Source organism: Buteo buteo, chromosome 27, assembly GCF_964188355.1.
Source record: "Buteo buteo chromosome 27, bButBut1.hap1.1, whole genome shotgun sequence".
Classification (NCBI taxonomy): Eukaryota; Metazoa; Chordata; class Aves; order Accipitriformes; family Accipitridae; genus Buteo; species Buteo buteo.
This window is the reverse complement of record NC_134197.1, coordinates 3,981,656-4,004,372: the sequence shown is the minus strand read 5'-3', so window position 1 is coordinate 4,004,372 and position 22,717 is coordinate 3,981,656. Positions and strand designations below refer to the sequence as shown.

The 22,717-nt window shown below is 54.3% G+C and overlaps 1 protein-coding gene across 3 annotated transcripts in view; it reads right to left on the bottom strand.

The window, feature by feature from the left end:
- Positions 1-7,331: 7,331 nt before the first annotated feature.
- Positions 7,332-22,717, bottom strand: part of MAP2K3 (mitogen-activated protein kinase kinase 3) — a 35,169-nt gene continuing 19,783 nt past the window's right edge. For all 3 annotated transcript variants that reach the window (XM_075058724.1, XM_075058723.1, XM_075058725.1), the window contains exons 2-13: positions 22,181-22,213; positions 21,691-21,760; positions 19,763-19,811; positions 16,801-16,914; positions 16,188-16,307; positions 15,616-15,732; positions 15,412-15,463; positions 14,455-14,582; positions 13,733-13,810; positions 11,461-11,600; positions 10,644-10,689; positions 7,332-10,158 (exon numbers count right to left, since the gene is read on the bottom strand). In XM_075058724.1, the coding sequence (XP_074914825.1) occupies positions 10,075-10,158; positions 10,644-10,689; positions 11,461-11,600; positions 13,733-13,810; positions 14,455-14,582; positions 15,412-15,463; positions 15,616-15,732; positions 16,188-16,307; positions 16,801-16,914; positions 19,763-19,811; positions 21,691-21,760; positions 22,181-22,213 (1,031 nt within the window). In that variant the 3' untranslated portion in view covers positions 7,332-10,074. The remainder of the gene's footprint in view (positions 10,159-10,643; positions 10,690-11,460; positions 11,601-13,732; positions 13,811-14,454; positions 14,583-15,411; positions 15,464-15,615; positions 15,733-16,187; positions 16,308-16,800; positions 16,915-19,762; positions 19,812-21,690; positions 21,761-22,180; positions 22,214-22,717) is intronic.

The following is a 22,717-nucleotide window of genomic DNA, read 5'->3' as shown; positions in this document are numbered from 1 at the left end:
TTAAAAATAGCATCACCAGCACTGGAAACAGCCCACTTGCTTTTCATCTAGATCTTTGCATCGAATCAATGAATCCAAAATTAAACAAGGTTGGGTGAACTAAATCTATACAAGGACCTATTTGCTGATCAATACAGAAATGGATGCCTGGGCTCTCTTTACTGTGTGAAATATGAAGACTTATGAGAGAGAAATTGCTTTTGTTATTGTATTAAAAAAAATCAGATTTAATCTCCCCACATAAAAAAATTATTTATTGGAGAGATGCTTTCTCCTAAATAATTCATGCCGGTTGTATAGTACCCAGAAGAAAGAAGACTCCTGTCTTCCATTCCTAATGAGAGGGAAAAAGACCTCCAATATTTTTCTTGGATTCGGTTTTATCAACGCAAGGAGCTGAAACTGTCCTTGGCTTCAAGAGGGTGTCCTGCTCCACCACCACGGGGCAGCTGACTCCCCCAAAACACAAGTTAAAACCACAACAAGCCGCATATGGAGGGAGAAGAGCTTCAGACACGCCTGGAGGCCAAACTCAGATCACCAGCAAAGGACACCTGGTTTTGGCATTGAGGTTCAAGGGATGATGATGGTGACCGAGTAGCCAGAACCCATCTGACAGGGGCAAGAAGGGTCTCCTGAAGAAACCACCTTAATATGGCCATCAAATAAATCCAGCCTCCACTCTGTCTGCGGCTGGATGTATTCCTCCAAAACAGGGTGGAGGTGAAGCCACCCTGGGCTGCACCGAGCTCTGGCTCCCGCAGCAAAGTCGAGCTGGAAGAAGACCAAAGTCAACCCAGGCCACCCCATATGAAGTACATGGGAGACATGAGCCACAAAGGTCAGTGGAAATCTCTCCTGGCCCAAAACGGGGACAGAATCAGGGCTGAAGAGCACGGATTCGGGGGAAAAAAAAAAAAAAAAGATGATTGGCCTTTTAGCACATCTTGGGCACAAAATTTGGGGCTGGCTTTGGGAACTGCCTTGCACAGCCACGTGCTTGGCCAGGTCCCCTTCTCTGAAGCACGCTGCAAGAATTGATCCATTGAGGGCTGTACCTGCTCCGCTTTGAATAAATCTGCATATCAGCTGCTTCCGTGAATGAAAAATGCATGTGCCAGTAAATTGGAGGTGAAATAATACATCTGTTGTCAGCACTCTTTTTTTTCTCTTCCACGAGTTTCATTAAGGAGAGACATATCGTCTCTGATAAAGTTAACACCACCAGTTCACTAATTGTGCCTGACACTTCCCTGTTGCTTTGATGATGGATTGCTGCAGAAACACCAGCCCCAGGCAGGCAGGGAGGGATAAAGTCACCTCTTTGGACTATTTCTGGAAGGAAACACAACAAAGCTGCAGAGCCTACGCCAGGGAACAGCCCCGAGCCGTGGCGAGGCTGGGGACACGGGGGTGACAGGGGTGTCCCAGGAGCCCTGCGAGGTGCCAGCACTGGATTCGGATCCTGCAGTGCTGCAGCAGGTTCCCGGCGTGCTTCCTCTGAATGAGCGAGTGCATGAATGAAAGGAGGAATGAGAAATAGCTGACCCTGGCCGGACATATCGCAGGTCCCCCAGGGCAAACGGAGCTCAAGGGACAGTCCCAGCCCCAGCTTCCCCCATCACCTTCATCCACCTGCATCTTTCAGCCCTTCTCCAGGCCAGGAGCCGGGCAAACCCAAAATGATGGGTTTTGAGCCCAGTTTCCTCTCCACGGGGTGCTGCTGCTCCAGCCGTTTGCATCCACGCAGGGAAGGACACCGCGGTGCGAAGGATGCAGAGGGACCGGGTGCTCGGTTCCCACTCACACCTCGGATGATTTCGGCCCTCCCGTGGGCAAGGTGAGGGTGGTCGTAGCAGCCAGCTCCACTCAGCATCACCTCGGGATGCCTGGAGAAGCCAGGTGGGACAGTGACAACGCCAGTGCCCCCCACCTCTGCGTGAGCCCCTTCCCATCCCCACGCTCTCCCCCGTCCTGTCCCCGTGTGGCCAGCAATCGGGTTAGCAGCTTGCAACACGCCCGAGCACACAGCAAAGAGGCAACAGCTGCTTCCTGCTGGCCCAGATCGAGGATTTTAATTAAGGAGAAGATTTGGGGGAATAAAAGGGAAGATCCCTCCCAAAGCTGTAATTAAAGAAACTCAGGGTGAGGCGGGACGACGAGAAAGGACACGTCCTGCTGCCGATGGCCCCGTGATGCTGGCGCAGCCCCCTCCCCAAGGGGAGATATCCCCCCCCCACGCAGGTCACAGAGGGTGCTCTGCACCCACAAAAACAACCTTTCAATCTTTGCTGAGGTCCCCCAGACCTCCAGCAAGATTCACCGAACGTGGAGCAAGCAGGCACCCCAACCTACATCAAACCCAAATTCCTGTCGATTCGGCTCCGAGTTACGGCAAAGGTTTGCCGGGGTGGCGAGGCAGGAGGGTCCTCATGGGGCACGCGATCCTGGCCCCAGTTCACCCCCTCCGAGCCGAAAGAGGCCAAGTCAGAACCCGGGAGGTCACTGTGGCCTTTGGGAGGTGGGTGCCACCACTGCCAGGATCTGTGGAGCAGTTCTGGGCTGTTTGGAGAGGTTCCTGAAAAGCGGCATGGCTTGCAATTCGGTCTGCCCCGGTGCTCCGGGAAAAACACCGTTTCAATAGGATGCTGCTGGGAGCAGCATCACCAGCCAGGATGGACGATCAAGGGCACGGGACCTCCTGCCCCATCTCCAGCGGGATGGGAGTTTCTGGCCAGAGAGGGTCCGAGAGCTGCGCCAGTTCCCGGTGTCTCTCTATCAGCTGCCGAGCCAGGCACAACCGTGCCGCCAGCCCGCTCAGAGACGGTGCTGGAAACAGGCAATTTTCCCAAACATGTGGTGAGCACTTTGTTTAGCTCTTGGTGTGTCTCATCAGTTCTGGAGGAGCAGCTCAACCCCGTGGGCAACATCTGCTCCCCAAAACCCCCTTGTTCTGGAAGAAGAGGCTGCATGGCCCGGTCCAACACTCAAAAATTCTCCAGACTTCAGCAAGAAGACACAAAGCCAGCCCCGGACAGAGCAGCAAGGTCCGTCCTGGCCCCGTCTGCTGCTTGGACCAGTCTCAAGCCCCAGAGCTGCAGATGCGACAGACTTTGGAGATGGCTTGGGCAACCCCAAACCTGCTCAGGAGTCTCCCTGCTCCCATCACTACATGGGATCACAGGGACAGTCCGTCCGGGCCACCCAAGAGGGAAAAAAGTCGATGGGGGTTCACAAGCCCTGGCGCTGCACGACCCTGCATGGCTATTTGGTGCAAACCAGCCCCTTTCCAAGCCCCATGCCTGCTTCCTCGCGGTACCCTTAAAAACCCCTAGTCCCTCTTAACCCGAGCTTCTGCTTTGCTTCTTTAATAGATGGGAAAGGGAAGAGGAATGCAGCCAACCTGCCGGACCAGCCAGCAGCGAGGCAGGTACTTGCCACGAAACATCTCTCTGGCACCAGATGCCAAATGCCCACAGAGGTGGGGGCTCAGCACAAGGCAGCGAGCAGGGAGGGGAGCCGGGGTGAGACTCTGATAGTGGGAAAGACCCCATAAAACATGTTTCTAAGTGATCTTCATTAGTGGTGATGGCCACAGGAGCCAGGTGGGACCCCAGTCCCGGGACCCAGAAATGCTGCGGGAACCAGGGTCGTATCCTCGGATGTGTGGGTAGACGTGGCTGTGCCCAGGGCTGTGGGTCCCCCGTCACGTTAAGGGCCAGGAAACGAGGTTTTGAGGAGAAAGGTGCAGCAATGGTCCCTTGGAAGGGAGAAGAGCCCCCAGGTGAGACGTGGAGCAAAGCAACAGACCCTGGCACGTGATAGCCACAGCGTAAGTCCCCCCAAAAAGCCCAACAGCCCTAAAAAAAAAAATCAACAGGGTGGGAAGACAAGCTGGAGGCACCACTCCCCGAGAAGCCCCGCTGCATCCTCCTGCCTTACCCCAGGCTCCCAAAATCGCACCCAACAACGTCGCCCATCGCTCCAGCCCAGCTTTGCCGGGTCGCACCCTGTCCCCGGAGCTGCGCAGCACCAGCCTGTATCGATCCGGGTGAGGCAGCGCCTGATTCGCATGGCAGCTGCTGTGTATTTACAGAGCAATTACAAGCCCTCCGAGGCGGGGAGGCAAAGAGCATCCCTGGGGCTCCTGTTCCCAGGGCTGGGGGCAGCTGCACACAAGCTAAATACCTGCTGCCACCAGTAAGGGCTCACCAGGCAGAGTTTCCATTGCACAGTCACATCTTGGGGTACCCTCAAGCTCATTCAACAGCTTCTCGTTGCCGACACGGAACGGGACCTGTTGCAGACAATGATATTCTGCAGGGCCTTTGCAGAGGGTCGAGACGACCTCGGAAAAAATTAATTGCCTCGCTGAGCCGGAGCGGCAATGCTCAGAGAAGCCACGCACGCAATGCACACTTCATGGTATTCGGGGCAGCTTCAGTCGCAAGCTGGAGCTTTTGTCTGAAACCTTGGATTTAATTTATGAAATCTCAGCTTCCACAAGAAGAGAAGAGCATGTCACTCTAGAAGAGACATAAGCAAGCCTGAGCGGGGAATGACACCGAGGAAAAACACAGCTGATATGAAGGTAACTGCTTTAGTTCATTGAGGTTCCCGTCTCCTCCGCTCCGAGCTGCTCCGAGATGTAAATCAAGTGCAAAAGCCACCCTGGCTCGCCAGGCTTCTCCGCAGCCCTCTGCCCACGTGCCTGCAGCACTTGCCGCCGCTCCCGGTGTCTGGAAATAAACAGCCTGTTCCAGCACCGCTTGGTATTTCGAGAAAGGTTAACGCAGCATGTGAGGGGCCAGAGCCACCGCTCACAAGGGCTGGAAAGCCTCCAGGCAAACTTGCCAGAGGACCGGGGCTCCCTGCATAGGAGGTGACCTCCTCGGCCCCCCCGCAAAGCGTTCGCTTCGAGCTTCGGCATTTTCAGGCTTTGCGCTGCTACGGCTTCCTTCTCCCACCCCCACGTTTCCCCACCAGCATTCCCACCTCTGAAAAACCAACAGGAATTTCAAGCCAAGAGGGAAGCCGGGAGTTTTCCCCCTGCTTTGGGGCTCCTGCTGTAGGCAGTGGAAAATCCCCCCGGTTTTTCAGCACCCCATCGATGGGGAGTTGTGCTTGGCCCTGGTGCAAGTCCCAGGGGAGCGCAGCAGCAAAGCGGCTGTGCACGGACCGGTCCTATGGCTTGCTCCATAAATACGCACACGCCGGGGCTGCATTTGCAAACCTGGCTGCTAGGATGGACAGAAAAGGCTTGGAGATGCTGTATCCAAGCCAGCGGTGAAAACAGAACAAAGCTTAGAAACTCGTATCCAGGGATGACCAAAGATCAGGGGGAAAAGGGAGGGCACCAAAACACCTGGATAATCATGATTAAACCAGAGCTTGAGCTCTCCTCACCCCAAAACGAGCTACCTACCCTTCTGCTTGGAGAGGAGAGCAAGGAGACATCCACAGCAGCTCACCACGGGCAGCAAAGACCTTTCCCACCCAAGCGCACCTCACTTAACCCCTTCCCTCTCTGATGGGCTGCACCATCAGCTGAAATGATTTTAAAGCCTCTCGCCAGCTTGGCTGGGCCTGGAAAGGCTGATCCATATTCCTGAGGTCTCATTGGTATTCTGCAGCTTCAGCTCATTAGCACTTAGGTGCTACAAGAGCGGGAGCGTTGGAAGTTTCTGGGTGAGACAGCTATTAGGGGAGGATTGAACACATCTCACACAAACCAATGGCCTGCGTGAACTCTCTAATTTACGCTATCGATCTAGAAGGTGCCCACAGGCCACCTGAACAAAAAAAAAAAAAAAAAAAAAAAACAAAAACGCCCTAGATACAGTCTCAGCTGCCTTCAGAAAAAGAAGAAAAATTAAGCAAAATAAATAACCCGCAGCCCCAGAAAACTGGCTGCATCATCACACCCCCTGCTAATGCTATTAGCCAGCCCTCCTCCGCAAACGGCTCTTCAGGAACGGTGCGAGCTTCAGCTCAGCAGCTCCTGGAGAGACCCACCAGCCCACCAAAGGGCCAGTATGACCAGTACGAACACCCACGCTGTACTGGGAGAACGCGTTTGGGGGTCTGCCCTCTTAGAGAGACCATGCTCCCAACACACGCCGCTCAGCAAAAGGCAGGGAAAGCTGCTGGCACTTAAATTCAGGAGGGCTGAGCTGCTGCAGCCCTGCCGGTCCCCATGTCCTCTCCCGGTGTTGGATGCGCTGAGTTTTCCCTTCTCTGCAGCGAGAGCTGCGTTCTCCTCGCCCAGGTTTGGGCACTGCCTGTTTACACCTCGTGATAGACCCACGGGGATGTCACTGGGCAGAAAAAAAAAAAAAAACAAACCTCTTTTTGCCTGTATTTGAGACAAATAAGGGGAAAAAAACACCGTTTCTTCTAATAAGGGAACTCAAAGTGATGAATTTTCTGCTTCTCCTGAAGTTCTTTCCTTGGAGGCACGGATGCATTTTTAATGGGTCTCGATGTAGCTATTAAGCCGGTAATTGAAACAGAGAGCCCTCCAGCTCGGCCCCAGCCCCGCAGCAGGTCGAGCCCCCTCCGAGCGCGTTCCCCGGTGGGCTGGTGGGTTTTCCTGGGGTCCTTGCTCCCCTTCCCCCCCCCAGCATCACTGACACCCCTGGGGTCCCATCTCCGGGCAAAGCATCCCCACCGAGTTCCCGGTCCTTGAGGGACCCCGTACCCCCACCCTGATTCTGCCTGGTGGGGGCTGACGGGGAAAATATTTAGGGAGGGAGCCATTCCCCCTTCTCCCTGTCCTATTGCGTGGGGAGGGCTGTGAAATAACCCACAGCCCCCCCCCGCTAAACCTGCACCTTTGCCTCCTGTGGGGATGATGCCCAGGGGACAGCGGGACCCCCCCCAGCCCTGCACCCCTAAAGGAAGGCTGGAGGGTGCTGGGGGGGGGGCTGAAGGGTGCTCGGGGGCCCCCTCGCGGCCACGGGCAGCCCCTGCCGCCCTTGGGACCCCCCCCAAGGGTGGGCACCCCACTGTTCCCCTGTCCCAAGCAGCCCCCTCACCCCTGTAAGTAGCACCCACCCTCCTGCCTGGCCTGGGGGGGGGAGAAGCAGAGCGATGGGTGCCCCCAGGCAGTCCGGGGGGGGGGGGGGGGGGGCTGCTTTTGGGGTCCTGGTTGGTACAAACTCCCTCCCCCGGATTGGGACCAGTGTTACCCCCCAGTACGAGGAGAAAGCACGCTGGTGGCAGTGGCTGCTGCCCCCCCCCCCCCCCCCCAAAAAAAAAATCCCTGGTGGGCTCAGGAGCCTGAACAACCCAACGCCGATGCTCCAACAGCAACGAGAAGGGACAAGGAGCAGGTTTGAGGGTGAATTTTATTGAAAACAAATGCCTGGGGGTTTAACGGGTACAGACCGTTCTCAAAAATACAAGGTTAGAGGGGGCTTCAAAATCCTCGTCCACCTTAAAGCCAGGTTGCCCCCAGGGCTGCCGTTCGCCCCCGCCACGGCAGAGGGGACGCAGCAGGAGAGGCCGGGAAAGCGTGGGATGGGAAAAGGGGGAACGGGTAAGACCCGCATGGAATGAAGCGGAACGTTGGGTTTGCCTCTTCAGCAAAGCCTTGCTTCATTCGCAGAGTCCCAAGCCCACCCCAGAGGCATCGCCCCAGTGTTTGGAAGGGCAGATGCTCCCTTTGCCCAAAATACAGGAATAGGGACTTTCTCTAGGAGAAGAAATGCAGGAAAAACAAAACAAACACAAACACATGCAAAAAAAAAAAAAAAAAAAAAAATCACCATTCCCCAAAGCACCAAAACGGGTGAGATAAAGGAAGGGGAAAGGAGTTGAAACAAGGAGAGAAGGGAAAAAACAAAAGCTCAACATCAAAACAAAAAACAATCCGAAGTAACCAACTATGGAAAAAAAAAAAAATACAATTATACATCTCAGCTGCAAAGCCGTCAAACCAAGCAGGTAAGGGTGCGGATGCTCCCAGAGAGCGTCGGGTGGTTTGCAGAGTGGGATCAAGGAGGGAGATGTGGAGAACATCAATCACTTTCTTATTTTACATAAAGAGGTGGGGAGAGGGGTCAGGGTCGAACCAAAGCTGAACAGGGTTTGTCCAGCTCAGCCTGGGCTGGTTCTCTCGGGGTTTGGTGACTCGGGGAAGGGGATCAGGGCAGTGATGGGGTAGGGGGGAAGCACTGCTGCATGATGCCCCAGCACGGGGGCATGAAGGACTGAAAACCCTTTGCCCTGAAGCAGCTTCCCCCAGGAGCAGCTCTCGCAGGAATAGATGACGTCAAGCAGCCCCCTCCAAACCCTGGGCTGTAGAAGTGGGGAGCAATGAATTTCAGGGGACATCATTCTTCATGGGGTGGGGGACCCTGAACACTGGAAATGCACCCTGAAATCCAGACCTCCAGGGCGTGAATTTCAGGAAGAACGTTTTTCAAAGATTCAGTTAAAAAATAGATGCACTTTTTAAAAAAAAAAAAAAAAAAAAAAGTCTTCAGCCAGGGTGCCTTCTACTGACCCCTTCCCCACCGCCCCAAATTTAGCCAGAAAAACGCTAGCCACTTCACCAAATCTGCTGGCCACATAGACATTCACACATTCATCATTGATTTAAAAATATATAATATATATATATATATTGCGCACACACATACACACACACAAATATATATATTAGAAAAGAAAAAAAAATCCCTCTGAAAAGTCAATCTATTAAAAAACACAACAAAATCCACAGCCGGTGCGTTTATCCCGTGATCATATACAGTAGAAGACAGAAACCCCTTTTGCTCCCGTAGCTCCTTGCAGAGCGCTCAGGCTGGGAGAGTGGGGAAACACATCAGGTTTTCACAGTGGATTTGTTAGCGGAGAAGGAACTGCTCCTCCCTCCTCCCACGCAGAAGGGCTTTAATTTATAGCAAGTTAGATTAAAACTAGGAAACATGTTACAAAGTCCATTATATATAGACATAAAATGTACAACTGTCGGCAGCCCCCGGGCGAAGTCGCTGGGGTTTCGATCTCGGCTGACACCTCGGCGGGCAGCCGGAGGCTTCGAAGGCAGTTTGGGACACGAAGGATGCAAGTACGGCCTCCGAAACGAGCGGCTGTCACAGTGCGAGGTCCCGCGTGAGCTCCAGGTTGGAAGGGAGACGGAGCAACGACTTCTCCAGGAGCCAGGGAAGGTGGAGGCAGGGGCTGCAAAAGGTGTTAGATGGATGTGTCCTCCCAGCCCAGGGCTGGAGGGGGGAGATGCAGTGCCCAGGGACCTGCTTCGCTCTCCATCACCTTGTGCCCACGTGGGGAAGGGAGCACTGTGTGCTGGATGAAATCCCGTGGGGAGAGCACGGGTTGCAGCTTGCGTCAAGGTGGGCTCATCGAAAAATGTCCCCCCCCTTTCTTTTTTTTTCCTCCCCGCAAGGGAGCAACGTATCGATCGAGGGAGGGGGTCGCCCAGTCTGGTGCTGCCTCGAAGGGTCGTTAAGATGTCGAGTCAGGCATTAAAACAGCCTCTGGTGTGAACGGCGGCGTGCCCAGGAAGCCCCACAGCCCCCTAAAAAGCCGCGTGGGCTCCTGGGGGCATAGAGCCAGGCACGAAGGGAAGGCGAGCAAGACCAGACTCTGGGGAAGGGGCTTTGGGCAGGCAGGGGAGAAGAGTGGGGCAAGCGCAGCAGCATTTTTTCTCTCTGCCTTCCCCAGGCAGCAGAGAAACACAAATCCCCTGCGCTGTGCACCAGGCTGCCGGGGAGGGGAGATGCCCGCCGGCACCCTCTGTCCTGGCCCCGCTCAGGTGCCACAGGCACGGTCCTCTCCCCGGGAGGGATACGCTGGCATCAGCGGGGAACTCCCAAGCCTTCGGTCTCCGTGGCTTAGTTGGAAAGGTGTTGGCTTCAGAAGGCTCATCCTGGGGGATTTCGTTTAGAGGGCAAAGAGAAAAAGAGATTGCGAGGCCAGATGGGGCCAGAGATGCCCACGGGTCGGGGGAAGTGCGATTTGTGCAAACCACCATTAACTCGAGTCCTCATTTGCTCTTCTGCAGGGAAGCCAGGATGGAGGGGACTGCACGAAGCCGTGAGGTTTAAGTTAGGAGTCTTCGCCGAGGATCTCTGTCACGAAGGAGGCCATGTCAGTCTCTTTGGTGTCGTGCAAGGTAAAGAAAGGGTGTTCCTGCCAAGGAGACCAAAGACAACATCAGCTGACGCCCAAGGACAGACAAGCCCAAGAGCAGTCCCTGGGGGATGTCCCGCAGCTGGCGAGGTGCTGGAGGAGAGGTGGACACCAACCTCCTCCCCGGGCTCCCACAGATGCCATCCTTTAGCTTAAAGATTAACTAACACTTTCACGTTTGGCATTTCTAGGTTCAAGCCCAGCAGGACAGCCCACCTTGGGTTTGGGGTTAGACCACCATTTGAGGTCTAAACTCACCAAGAGCAGGTAACACAGAGGGAGAAAACACCTAGAAACCCTGACTTTAACACCCATGAAATCAACACACCCTTCCACATTAGACACACTACACCCATCCTGCTCCATGCCCGAAAAAAATCACCCACACATCCTGTTGTCCCATTTTCCTAGGGCCTGCTGGACCATTTGTTTGACTTTTGAAAACATATTGCGATAAAGACCAGCAGAAATGGCTTCACGCTTACCATAAGTTCTAAATAGTTCATTCGCTCAGCCGGGTTCTTCCTTAAGCTGGAAGACAAAAAAATGGGAGAGAAAGGCTGTAGGATTTATTTTTTTTCCCCTATATGTGGTCTGACACAAGGGATCCCCTCCCCTTCCCAGCCAACATGACATCCTTCTCGTGGGCAGCACCCATTCCCCTCCCTCCTCAGCCGAGCAGGTTTGAACCGCCAGCAAAGCGGCCAGGCAGGTAACTGGGAAAGCACAACTCATAGCGTTTTGCCACAAAAAGCACAAGCCAAGCAGCTCGCTGCTGTCCGCCCCGCACAACCTTGCTTGTCTGCACAGACCAGAACAAATGGGGGGGGGAGAAGAGATGGTTTCCCACCACCCGTAGGGCGAGCCTTGCCTTGGTGGGCTCACTTCTGCCTGGCAACTCCAAGCAGCACCCAGGGAGCAGAGGAACACCCCGAGGGGAGCAGCTACCCACAAAACCACAAATCGGCTTTCACCCAGCGGTACCCAGACGCTGCCAGGGGTTTGTTCTCGTTTCATTGCCTCTTTGCCAGAAACCACCAAAATTTCAGCAGCAGCGACAGCAGAAGGGGAAGAGAAACCTCTGTGCCTTCCAACCAGCCTGGGTGAGTCAAGCCGAGAGCAAAACCAGTTTAGGCAGCGCTTCCTGCCATGGCCAAGCACCAGCCTCGGTACGGCAAGATGGGGAGGAATGGGCTCCGAAAGGATGACAAAGCCAGCCCCACGCTTTGCTCCAACCCCCGCAGATCAGGGCTCCTCTTCAGTTGGGCTGGGAGAAGCCACCAGTCCCTGCCAGAGACTCACCACTGTGCCGTGAAGTCCACAAACTCCTTGGAGAAGCGATCAGCGGGCAGCTGGGGCGAGGGCTCCTCCACCACTTGCTTGAGCTGTTGGAACGGGGTCCCCCAGGACTCGTACGGGAAGCGAAGAATGGCCAGTTCGATCTGAGGATGGAGACAGGCTGACGTGAGACACTGGGACGAGCACGACCCCACGCAGCCTGCCTACCTCCGCCAGCTCAGATTCAAAATGAAAAACCTCTTTCTTTACCAACCATTTTCAATTTGGGTCATACCACTTTTTTTTTTTTCTCTCTTTTTTTAAATACAAAGACCCAGAGGCCAAAAATACTTCCTTTTGAGGTTGGCTCAGCATATTAATGCATTTACAGGAAGCCGCCAAAGGTATGTAAAATGGGATTATTTAAAAAGATAATAATAACAGCACACCGTTTCTGCACTGGCTTCCAAAGTGCTTTGCTCGCCATAAGGCAGCCTCTGGGCTTCAGGCTAGTACTATATGAGCCAGACACAAAAAAAAATTCCACAAACCCGAGAAAAACCAAGTGCTAGAACATCACTTATGAAGATCTTTGCCAAAACCACCTCAATTACTGGGTCCTTCCTACACGTCACCTCTGCTCCATCACCCATTCAAGCAGGAAAAAGCCCATCACAGCTCTTGGGCAGTCTCCTCATGCCAAGGGTCGGCTCCCATCTCGAAACGGGCAACAGAACCTCCAGAGCTGCCTGGCAGGGTGGGACAGGATGGGAGGAATAAGAAACCTGAAAGGACGTGGGGCAGAGCCAGATGCCCCCACCCGCCTCTGGTTCGGGTCGGGGAAGCTCAGCTCCTGCTGCTGGAAAACTGAATGAAGCCACCAGCCCAGAAAGGCCTGGATTAGCCCTGCAACTCAATGGCCCTAAAACCAGCCAGTCTGAAATCAATCAATCCTCTTCAGAAATAAAAAAAAAACCAGGAAGCCAGCCCAGGAGGAAGACATTAGAGGGAATCAGACAGGTCGGGGCTCCGTTCAGCTGCAGGCTGGCAGGCTTTCAGCAAGGTCCCCTCTCCCATCCAGCTTTGGAAAGGTTGAGAGATTTCATCATTCATGCAATCTCCCATCCCACAGCTTCCTGCATCTCGGGAGGAAAGCCGGAGCTGATTACATTTCCAGCCAGCCAGCCCAGCTTTGCTCTGCACTGGCACGGGGACACGAAGGAGAGGGGCTTGGGTTTGGCGCTGCAGACAAAACTAGCTGGGGAAGAGGGAATATTTCCCAAGAGATCTGCACAGCGCACACAAATGCAGAGATGCAGCACTCAAAGGTCATGGCTAACAGGGTGCAAGAAAAATTCCTGAAAATAATCTACCCACGGAGAGGCAGTCTCCTGCAAAGTGAGAGACACGTTCCCAGGCGGCATCCCCTTCGAGCCAACAGCTGGGATTTCCTTTGTCCTCTGGCGCCAGAAGATTTCAGCTGCTTTCTGCAAGATCCGTTTCTTGCAGGAGGTAGATAAACCATCCTGAGCAGCTGCGATTTTGGAACTGAAAGTGTTTCCCCTTCCTGTTGGCTGCTCTGATTGCAGCAAGTCCTGCAGCAGCAAACCATGCACAGCACCCCCGGCTGCAGCAGGGCAGGCTAACTCACCCCGATACTCCTGCAAAGGCTTTGCTAACCTGGGAGGGGGCTGCACGCAGGAAAGCTGTGACCCCGCCGCAGCAAACCCTGCTCCGCTAACTACCTCTCCAGCCAGCGCATGGGGAACTGCAGAGCAATTAGAAGTCAGGCTCCTGAATGCCCAACTAAGCCCATTGTCATCCAGATAGTGCCCGCTGGGAGCCTGCCATCCACATCAACATAGTTCAGAGCTAAGTGGAGCTATTTGGAGCTGGCATTGTACACAACTAGCTCTGTGAAACCAAGTGCAAGGGTACAAGGGAACCACGTGGGAATAACAGACCTTTTTGTATCCCCCAGGATCCGGCAAGAAGGGAGAGGAGGAAAGAGAAAGGGCAGAAAATGGATTATCTCCTGGCAAGCTTGCCAGCCGACTCGGCAAGAGCCGCAGCAGTGGTGAGCACACACCGGCTCACAGCTACCTGCCCTGGGCGAGGTACCCCTGTGTGCACTGGGCAGCACCTCCACCCTGTGCCCAGGGCATGTAATCTCATGCCTTAAGCTATCACGCTCATAATGTAGTTGCTGACAGCAGGGGTGGAGCCCAGCCAGAGCAGACCCCATCCCAATCCAACCCCAGGGCTGCAGGGTGCCAGTCCCAGCCCTTGGCATTACCATTGTGATCCCCAGACTCCAGACATCCGACTTCACGTTGTAGCCCTTCTGGTTCAGCTCAGGGTTTATTCTCTCTGGCTGTAACAGCAAAATGGAAGATATTACAACTCTATCTCATTTCCTCAGGGCAAACCCCACTGAGCAAATCTCTGGCTCCAAAACCCAGGTTGGGTGGATTCCCCTGGCTCATGTCCCCATGGAGGGAGGGTCTGAGGTTAAATCTAGCACTGATGAAAGCCAGATCTTGCTCCACACAACTCACAAACTCTCCCCTCCAGCTCCTGAGTGAGACTTGTACTATCCCTGCAGCATAATCCCTGTCCCAGGAGCATGAGCTACCTACACAGATGCCACAGATGGCAAAGGGAAATTCATACTGACTCGAGGATGAAATGAAATGATCCTGCCAAGAAAAGCCTCAGCATTTTCTAGCCAACAAGGAGCAGCCCTTCCAACCACCACAGCCGGCACCAGCCAGTCTTTTACCCTTCTGCAAATGGAAGGTGGCAGAGGAAGAGCCTGCTACGGTATTAACACACAGAGCAGGGCTTACAGGGAGGGTAATCCCATCCTTGGAGGACTCTGCTGAGTCAGGAAGCCCAGAGCACTCTGAAGTGGTTTCTGTCTCAGGACAGAGGTGAACCAAGACTGATTTCTAAGCAGCAGCCTCTTCGAGTCAAGGCTGAAGGCTGCCGGCTCCAGTCCCACATGAGCACACTTACAGCCATGTATGGTTTGCAGCCAGCATCCATGGTTTTTGCAACCGAGTCCACCAAGTAACCGCTGATCCCAAAGTCGCACATTTTCACATGTCCCTCCTTGTTGATCAGCACGTTCGAAGGTTTCACGTCTAAGAGAGAGAACACAAGAGGGCAGATCGGCCTTTGCAGAGGTATTGCAGAGCCTGAGACAAGATGGACAACTCCCTGCCGACCTGGGAGGGGACCAGGCAGGCCCTAACACAAGGGAACAGAGACAAAACCCCACCAGTCTTTTATTTCAATAAAAGTTGGTCACAGGTAAAACTGTAACCATGCCCTCCAGGCAGAACAGGCCTCCTCTCTAATGAGGCAGGTCCAAAGGTTGAAATAAAATATCGAGGAGTTAATGCCCAGCTCCTTAGGAGAGGTTTATGTGGCCAACACAGTCTTAAAAGCCCAGCTCTACCAAGTTCTCAGGACAGCTTGTCTCATGCCCATCATGATCTGTCCACAAGTACAGAAGGAACTACACCAGAATGAAGAGCAGGACCTGGGTGTTACAATTGCTGTCTCTGATTTTTATAAGCTCTCCTTCAGTCCCTCACCTTGCTAGAACCACCCAGCCTGGAAGGCATGAGGATTTTGTCCCTGAGAGTTGCCTTTGAGGCACCTCTGTATTCAGAGATAGACAGAGATGTCCATAAAAATACAGGTAGTGAGGAATTCAGTTACTGTATTCAACCCTTCATCTGGAAAGGAGGAAGAGAACAGCATCATGCAAGCAGACGCATGAGGGATACATCTCAGGAACAAGCCTTGGGCATCTAGATCTGTCCACCACGGTCCTAAGTACCATTAGACCCCACTGTAGGCATCCCAGAGGGACACACCACGCATCTCCTGAAAAGGGAGTCCTCACATAATTTATTTCAAGGCTATATCTCCAGCAACATCACACTAACCCCATCCAGCACCTACCTCTATGGATTACAGACAGTTTACTGTGCAGATGCTCCAGAGCTCGTACAATCTGGGGACAAACAGAGCAAAAAGAGTACCCGTTAGTCACACACGGCACCAGTCTTCCACAGCACCCGTTTCCACGTGCTGCAGGCCTCAACAGAGACCTCCAAAAGGCTCAGGGGATGCACAAAACCACTTAAGAATCCAAGAGGCACTCACAGACACGGCCATTTTCCCCAAAATGTCTTCAGGGATGGTTTTCTTCTTCTCCAGTACTTTCTTGTAGAATTTATCTAGGGAGGTGTCCATGAGCTCCATGCAGATCCACACGTCGCCCTGCAGACGGAGAGAAAGCAGTTGAGAGGGAATTCCCTGGAAATCCCAGGGAGCTGAAGGGAGCGGTGGGGATGGACGGACAACTGGATGCTGCCCCTTCCACACAGGGCAAGCAAATTTCCCTGCCACACAGCCACTGTTGGCCATGGCCACCAGCACAGAGGCTCCGCACTAGATACTGATGGGCACAGATGTCCAGGTACCAGCAAAGCTACCTGCGATGGTCTCCCTTTGAGGGTCTACCCAAAATCAGTCCGGGCCAGGGACACCGTGCTCGGGCATCTGCCGTGGAAGTGAGGAATGGGACCTGGTCAACACTGCCTGAAGGAGGCAAGCCTTTGACTTTAAGTCACGGCAGCATCTCAAACTTTGGTTTGGGACAGCGTAGCGCCTTCAGCGCAATCGCACAGGCCCCAGGTGCTGCAGAGCCCACCAGCCATCCACCAGCTCAGTACCTCACGGAAGAGGGCTCCGTAGAAGGTGACAGTGTAGAAGCAATCAACTGTCCTCATGGAGATGTCCAAGTCCATCAATAACCTCTTCTGCTCCTGAGTGTTCACAGTCGCTCGAATCCTCTGAGACAAATATGAAAGAAGAAGGGTTTGACGTAGGTGGGATAACACCATTATACCTCAATCTGACTCGGAGGACCTCTGGTTCTGAGGCCAGGGCAAGCGTTTTAAGCTTATTTTGCAGCCAGCAGCACCCAGGAGATGCCCAGATTCCCTTTTCCAGACAGCACCTTAATGAATGATAAACCTTGGCAAGCTCTGCAGTGCATGCAGGATCAGGCCAGCAGCCTGGACAAGCACTCTGACATCCAAACCTCGCACTGTATCTAACCGCAGGCACCAAGCCTGGATTTCAAAGCCTGCTGACCGCCCCCACGGTGCCCAGCTGGTACCAGCGCGGACCCTTCAACAGCCAAACCACACCAGGAATACCAGAGACTGCCAAACCGAGCCTGTCCCCATTTTGCCGTGACTGGTGGAGCTCAGCGGAGTCTCTCCACTCCCTTGGAGCTGCACATCGTGATCTCCATCCCCCTCAGCGAGCAGCCGTCCTCACCTTCACGGCCATGATGGTGCCGCTCTGCGCGTGCCGGACTTTCTCCACCACGCCGTAGGCCCCACGGCCCAGCTCTGAAATTGCCACCAGGTCATCAGCTTCCACCTCGAAGTTCTTTGGGGAGAGAGACACAAAAAAAAAAAAAAAAAAAAAAATCAGATACAAGCCTGCTTATCAACAAGGGTGTCAGCAGAGGTCCAACGTTTGTAGCTCACTCACGCAGAGCTTTTTGATGGTACCTACAGGACTCCACCAGCTCCTATAAGTACCAGAGGCACCACGTTTAGAGAAGATGGGTATATTTTTTGCTCTGTTGAACCAGAGCCCAAACCCTCTCACCCCGCACTCACCAGGGCTCATTTAATTCCCCCTCTGCAGCTAGAGAGCAGGACTTTCATCCTTTAAGCCAGGGCACGCTGCCACTGGAAAGGGCACCAAAGGTTGGTGCCTCTCTGCCTGCTCGGGATTACCCACACAAGGGTATTTCTGCGGTTGCTGAACTATTTGCAGGATGTTAACAGCTCCTGTGCCAACACGGGCAGCAGTCAGGAGCCTCTGCCACCGCTCCAAATCCCCGTGCACAGCCGGGGATCACCCACCTCGCCCTGCGTCCCAAGAGATCTTTGGTGACAAACACAACTCCGTGTCTAATAACACCTTCACCCGTGCAAAGCCTCTCTCAGATGGGATGGTGCACACAGCAACCCAGCAACTCAATTCCTAATTACTGGGGAGTTCAAATGGGTTTTACCCACTTTCGATGCTTTCTCCCACCATCAGAAAGCAGCCAGCAAGGTAAAACGTGAGTTAGCACCAGCAAAGGAGCTCAGGCAAGTGCAACTACATAAGTCTCGCTTCAAGCTGGAAAAAAACCATCGCCAGCGCTCAGACAAGCGAGTGCCCCACGCAGCAGGGAGCCAGCGAGCTCCTGCACAATCCCCAGACAAGTTTCCCTAAAGACGCGTTACCCTGTAATTGCCTCCTTTGCTGGGCAGGGCACAAACCGTTCGAGTGAGACGTGGGCTATTTTTGGATGCTGCGTTCATCGCTCCTAATAAGTCACAGGCCTTCTTTTAGCCAGGCTTTATCCAGCCTCCAGTTTTCCTCCGGTCTCAGGGAACAAAAATAATACCAGGATGCCAAATTGCCCCAGTAGCCACAAAGGCAGCGAGGGTGGGAAAAACGCACGGCACAGCGCCGGATACCGTGCCTGCGAGCTACGCCCAGAGCGGAGAGGAAACAGCCTTTGGCGTTAAGGAGCCAAACTGGGAGATGCGGCTGCCGGGCTCCTGGCCAGCAAGCTCCCCTCGGCACTGGCCACGGCACGGCCAGCAGCGACCAGCTCTGCCGGACCTTCCTGCCAGCCCCGGCTCCATTTATTCGAGCCAGATGTGCCTGGCGGACGGCCGAGGCCAGGGAGCAAGGGAGGTCTTGTGCTTGAGCTCAGCGCTGAGCTATGCGCTGCCCAGCGCAGGAAGGTGCCGGCCCTTTCCTGGGCAGGACAGTGGATGCAGAAATGAGGAGAGCAGGGCTAAGGGGGACATATCGAACCCCCCCACACCCCGGGAAGCTGGCAGAGCAGCAGTGCAGGCTCGCAGCTCCTGCAGGGGCCTCCAGGAAGGATCTGGTGGTGCTTTTCAGGACACGTGTTCTGCAGTTGTTCCAGGTTATTGTTTTGGGTTTTTTTCCTGGCATTTACCCTAAGGCTTCCCCAGAAGCTGGCAGTTCCCAGCACACTCCAGGAACCAGCATCGCCCTGCCCAGCAACAAGAGGCGATGCACCGACGGAGCTGGTGCTCCCCTCCCCTGGTAATGGGACACACGGCATCGCCTGCACAGATCCAACGGACCCGAGGTCGTCATCCAGCCCCACGGCCTAAAGCTGGCCTTCTGCTCAAGCCCTCTTCCTCCACTATGTCACTCCAAAACACCTGGACCAGTCCCCTCCTGTAAACACCGGAGGAGGCAGAGCAGGGAAGGAAGCCAGTCTAGAGAGCTTTCCCCAAGCTACAGCACTCTCCCCTTGCACACACCATGCCCAGGCTGCTACAGAGAGCATCTCTCCCCGAGCTATAAATACACACGACATAATGGCCAGAAAACGGCACAGGCAGCAGGATTGTTCCCTGGACCCGGCCAAAGCTTCCTCTCCTCTCCCCTAACCCTAAGACCTTGCCCTGAGGCTGAGGGACCCAGATCCCATCAGCCAAGCCACCTCAGAGCCTGGAAGGTAAGCAGCTAGATATAGGGCTGATCCAATGCATGGTATTTTTAGCTCGCTTGCAAACAGCCTTCTGCAGCCCCAAGAGAGCCCGTAACAAGAGAATGAAATAAAAGAGAGACAGTGGCTATTTCTAGCAGTGTTTTTCATCAGGTCACTAGGAAAGTCTTTGGAGAGCCGGAGAGAAGCTTTGCGCCCAGCTCTTCCTGGGCCACGGGCAGTAACGCAGCCCTGCGGGTACACAGGACAAAGGGGGCTTTGTTTGGGGCAGCCAGAGAGCGCGGTGAGGCCACGCTGATTTAGGGCAGATGGTCTGGGTCCATCCATTCAGACCCAGGTGGCTGGCGGGGCTATCAAGGGACTGCTGTGATCTCCCACTACGGACAAAACGGCACAGCTAGCCTTCGATGCCACCCATCTGCCTTGCAGGGACTGCCCGCAGGCAGGAGAGACCAGCCAGCGAGACGAGCCGTCTTGCAGGCAGGGTGACATGTTCAGCTCCGCAGCAGTCACTGCTCTAAATACACATGGACGCTTCATTGCTCCACAGGGGAAAGGTCCTGCTGTGGGATGTCTCGTCCCTGCAAAGATGCATCCCAGGAGGGCACCATCCTTCTCACGGGGTGCTCTGAAATCTCAAGGTGTGATCTGACAGGTTGTCAGGCACGATCCATGAAACTCTACGTGCACGGGGCAAACAAAATTGGAAGCAAGCAAAAAAGAAACCACATTGTCACGTACTTTATCTCCGATGGTAATGAACGCTCTGGAGTCCAAGTTCCTCGGGGGCCTGCAAGAAAAGAGAGCGTATCGTGAGAAAGCCCAGCTTCATTAACCCTCTTGGCCAGAGCCAGGTTTCACGTTCCTTCGAGCACTTTCAGCCGCTGCTCTCCACCGTGCCTTGTTGTCGTGGGTTCAAACCAGCCCCCTCCAAACGCTCACAAATGCTTTAATCGTGCCAGTAACACCTCAACCCACACCCACGAGGCACTCACGGCACGCAGGCAGCGAGAACCCCAGAGAGCCAGCTAGGCGAGACGCGCATCAAACCAACAGGCTACGAAACCATCCCTGCTCAGGAGATGAGCCCGAGGAACCGAGACCGCCGGGATGAGACGTTTCTGTAGCAGAGCAGCTCAGCTGTCATGTTTTGACAGGCAGGTGTTGTAACAGGACAGCCACGTAGCCCGAAACGCACGCCGAGGGAACAACAGGTAATTCCTCACCCGTGAGTCATTTGTGTACACTCGCGGGCCTGTTTCAGGCAGCGTGGCAGGCAGAGCAGGCAGCACTTCAGTGTCACGCTTTGCACAACACCATGCAGGCGAAAGTCTTCCTTTATGGCTTTTTTCCTCATCGCTGCCCACTTCCCATTATGGGCAGCATGGTACTTTTAGAGCCGACACGAGCTTTTTGTCCCTCGTGCTTCTCTGCTCTCCCCAACGCGTGGGACCTTCTAAGAGTGGAGATTGCCCAACTGGTTTAGCCTCTCGATTCCCGTCAGAGCAATAAGGCAACCTCCGGCTTCAAGGAAGTACTTCAAGCTCACAGCAAAAGCCTTGCACCGCGCAAATATTTGCACTGCAGCTTGAAAAGGAGCTGTGGATAGCTTGCACCAGCCTCTGGGCACGCAAGGGCCCCACAAACTCCGGCAGGATGCCTTCTCGAGGGGAAATTCAAACACCGATAGGAGCAGAGACAGATGCACCCACGAGGGAAGGAGGTGGCTGTTGCACGCAGGGCTCGGCGTGTGCATGCTAGGCTGCACAGCATTAACGGGGGAGTTCCCCTGGCTCCCCCTCCAACAGATCTGCCCTATCTACCTGGGGTTTTGGTAGTGTTATTTCCTCTTCGGGGATTTCACTGCTTTCCTGGAGCTGGGAGGGTCTTTAGAAAGGGTTTCTGGAGCAAACAGGGCTCAGTGGTGGAGATGCAGCAGCCCAAGGTGTTTTGGAAGAGCACCGTGGAAGAGGAATTTAAGCCGTCTGCTCTTTGTCAAACCAAGTGCCACTACCCTGGGCTCTCCTCCACATCATAACAAGCATCAGCTGCACAAAACAAACGGGGCAGAGAGAAATTCCAGTGCCCTGAGATATAGCTGGGCACCGGCGCCCGGCACCGAGCGGTGCGTGGCACAGCAACGCAAGACATCCACGTCCTCCTCGCACCAAGGCGGGGAGCTGCGAGCAACTCGAACTAGCCCTGACGCACAGATCAGGGGGAGGATGCTCTGTGTGGCAGGGCATCCCCCAACCCTCATCCCCCTGCTCCTGCCATGGTCCAGCTGCCACCAGCCCTTCTCTTCCCCTGCATTCAAAACCTTTCCCTCTTCTTCCCTCGGGCAGATTTGCTCCCTCCACCACGCCTTTGCCCTTTGGCACTGGCACAGCCATGGCAGGAAGATGAAGTCTCCCAGCAGTCTCCTAGCCTTTGCCTTTCAGTCATTTCAAGTCAAACAGGCACCTCCCAGAGAGACACACGCTGTGTATGTGTGTGCGTGCACATGTGCATATGTGTGTAATTCCTTCTCATCACCCAGAAGCCAGAGCTTAAGAGAAAAAATTAACTATCCTGATTCTGTAAAGTCTACATGGGCCATTCCCCTTGACACGGCGTTGAATCCAGCTCCAGAGAATCGCTGGCTGACTTTAAGCAACAGAGACACTTACGTTGTGTTGGCAACGGGCTGTTTGATGGGGACACATGTTATCCTCAGTTCCCGTTTCTTCTTGCTTTTCACTGGAAGAGAAGATGCACACATGAGCAACTGGCATTTTTACTTTTCTTCCTTCAAGCATCTTCTTGCCTGCAGCAACCAGGTAGGGGAGGCAGGACCTGGATCCCCTACACTGCAGCTACAGCAAGACAACAAGAAAGTCACAGAGGTCATGACCGTTTGCCCAAAATTTCAGGCAATAGCCAGAAGTACAAGTGGGTCTCGATGTCCCTGTTGAGCACTTACCTGCAGAAATACCCAGGATTGCACTGACAGAGAGTATTTTCCAAGTCCTGCAGCCAAGCACTGCCTTGCAGTGCTCCTCAGACACCCCAAAAGTGCTCTTTACCCCTCATGGCCATTAACAGTCCCCTCTCTTGGGGGATTTTAATTGCTGATATTCAGGAGATGGGTTAAAGCCGCGATTTCTGCTGGGCACTTACCTGGTTTGTGCGGCTCCAAGGATCCTTTGGAATCTGAAAGAGAGAAGGGAGACACCAGCTCAGCCTTCATGCTCCAGACCCACCAGGTACCAACCCCGCATCCCTCACGATCCCACGAGGAGAGCGATATCCCAGCTACGCTGCAGGCAGACTGGGCTGCTGGAGCCCAGCCGAGGCTGGCCCGATCCCCATTTCTCCAGCCACAAGAGGTCCCCACGCCATTAGTGATGCCCAGGGTTCCCGAAAAACACTCCCTGTCCGGCTCCTCCTTGCCCCCACAGCCCCTCAAGCCCCCATCCAGGCTTTCTTGGGAAGAGCCAGAGCCATTCCGTAGCGTGGGTTTGATCTGGCACGGAGGGTGACGGCCACCAAACCTCAAGAAAAACCCAAGGAGTCGCTCTCAGCAGGAGAGGGGACACTCCACACCCAACGAAGGGAAACCAGGACAAAACCAGGAGCTGACTATAAGAGCCAGTAGCAAACTAGCCACAAACCCAGGCTTGCAGAGGCTGAGACCCCGCCAGACATGGCATGATC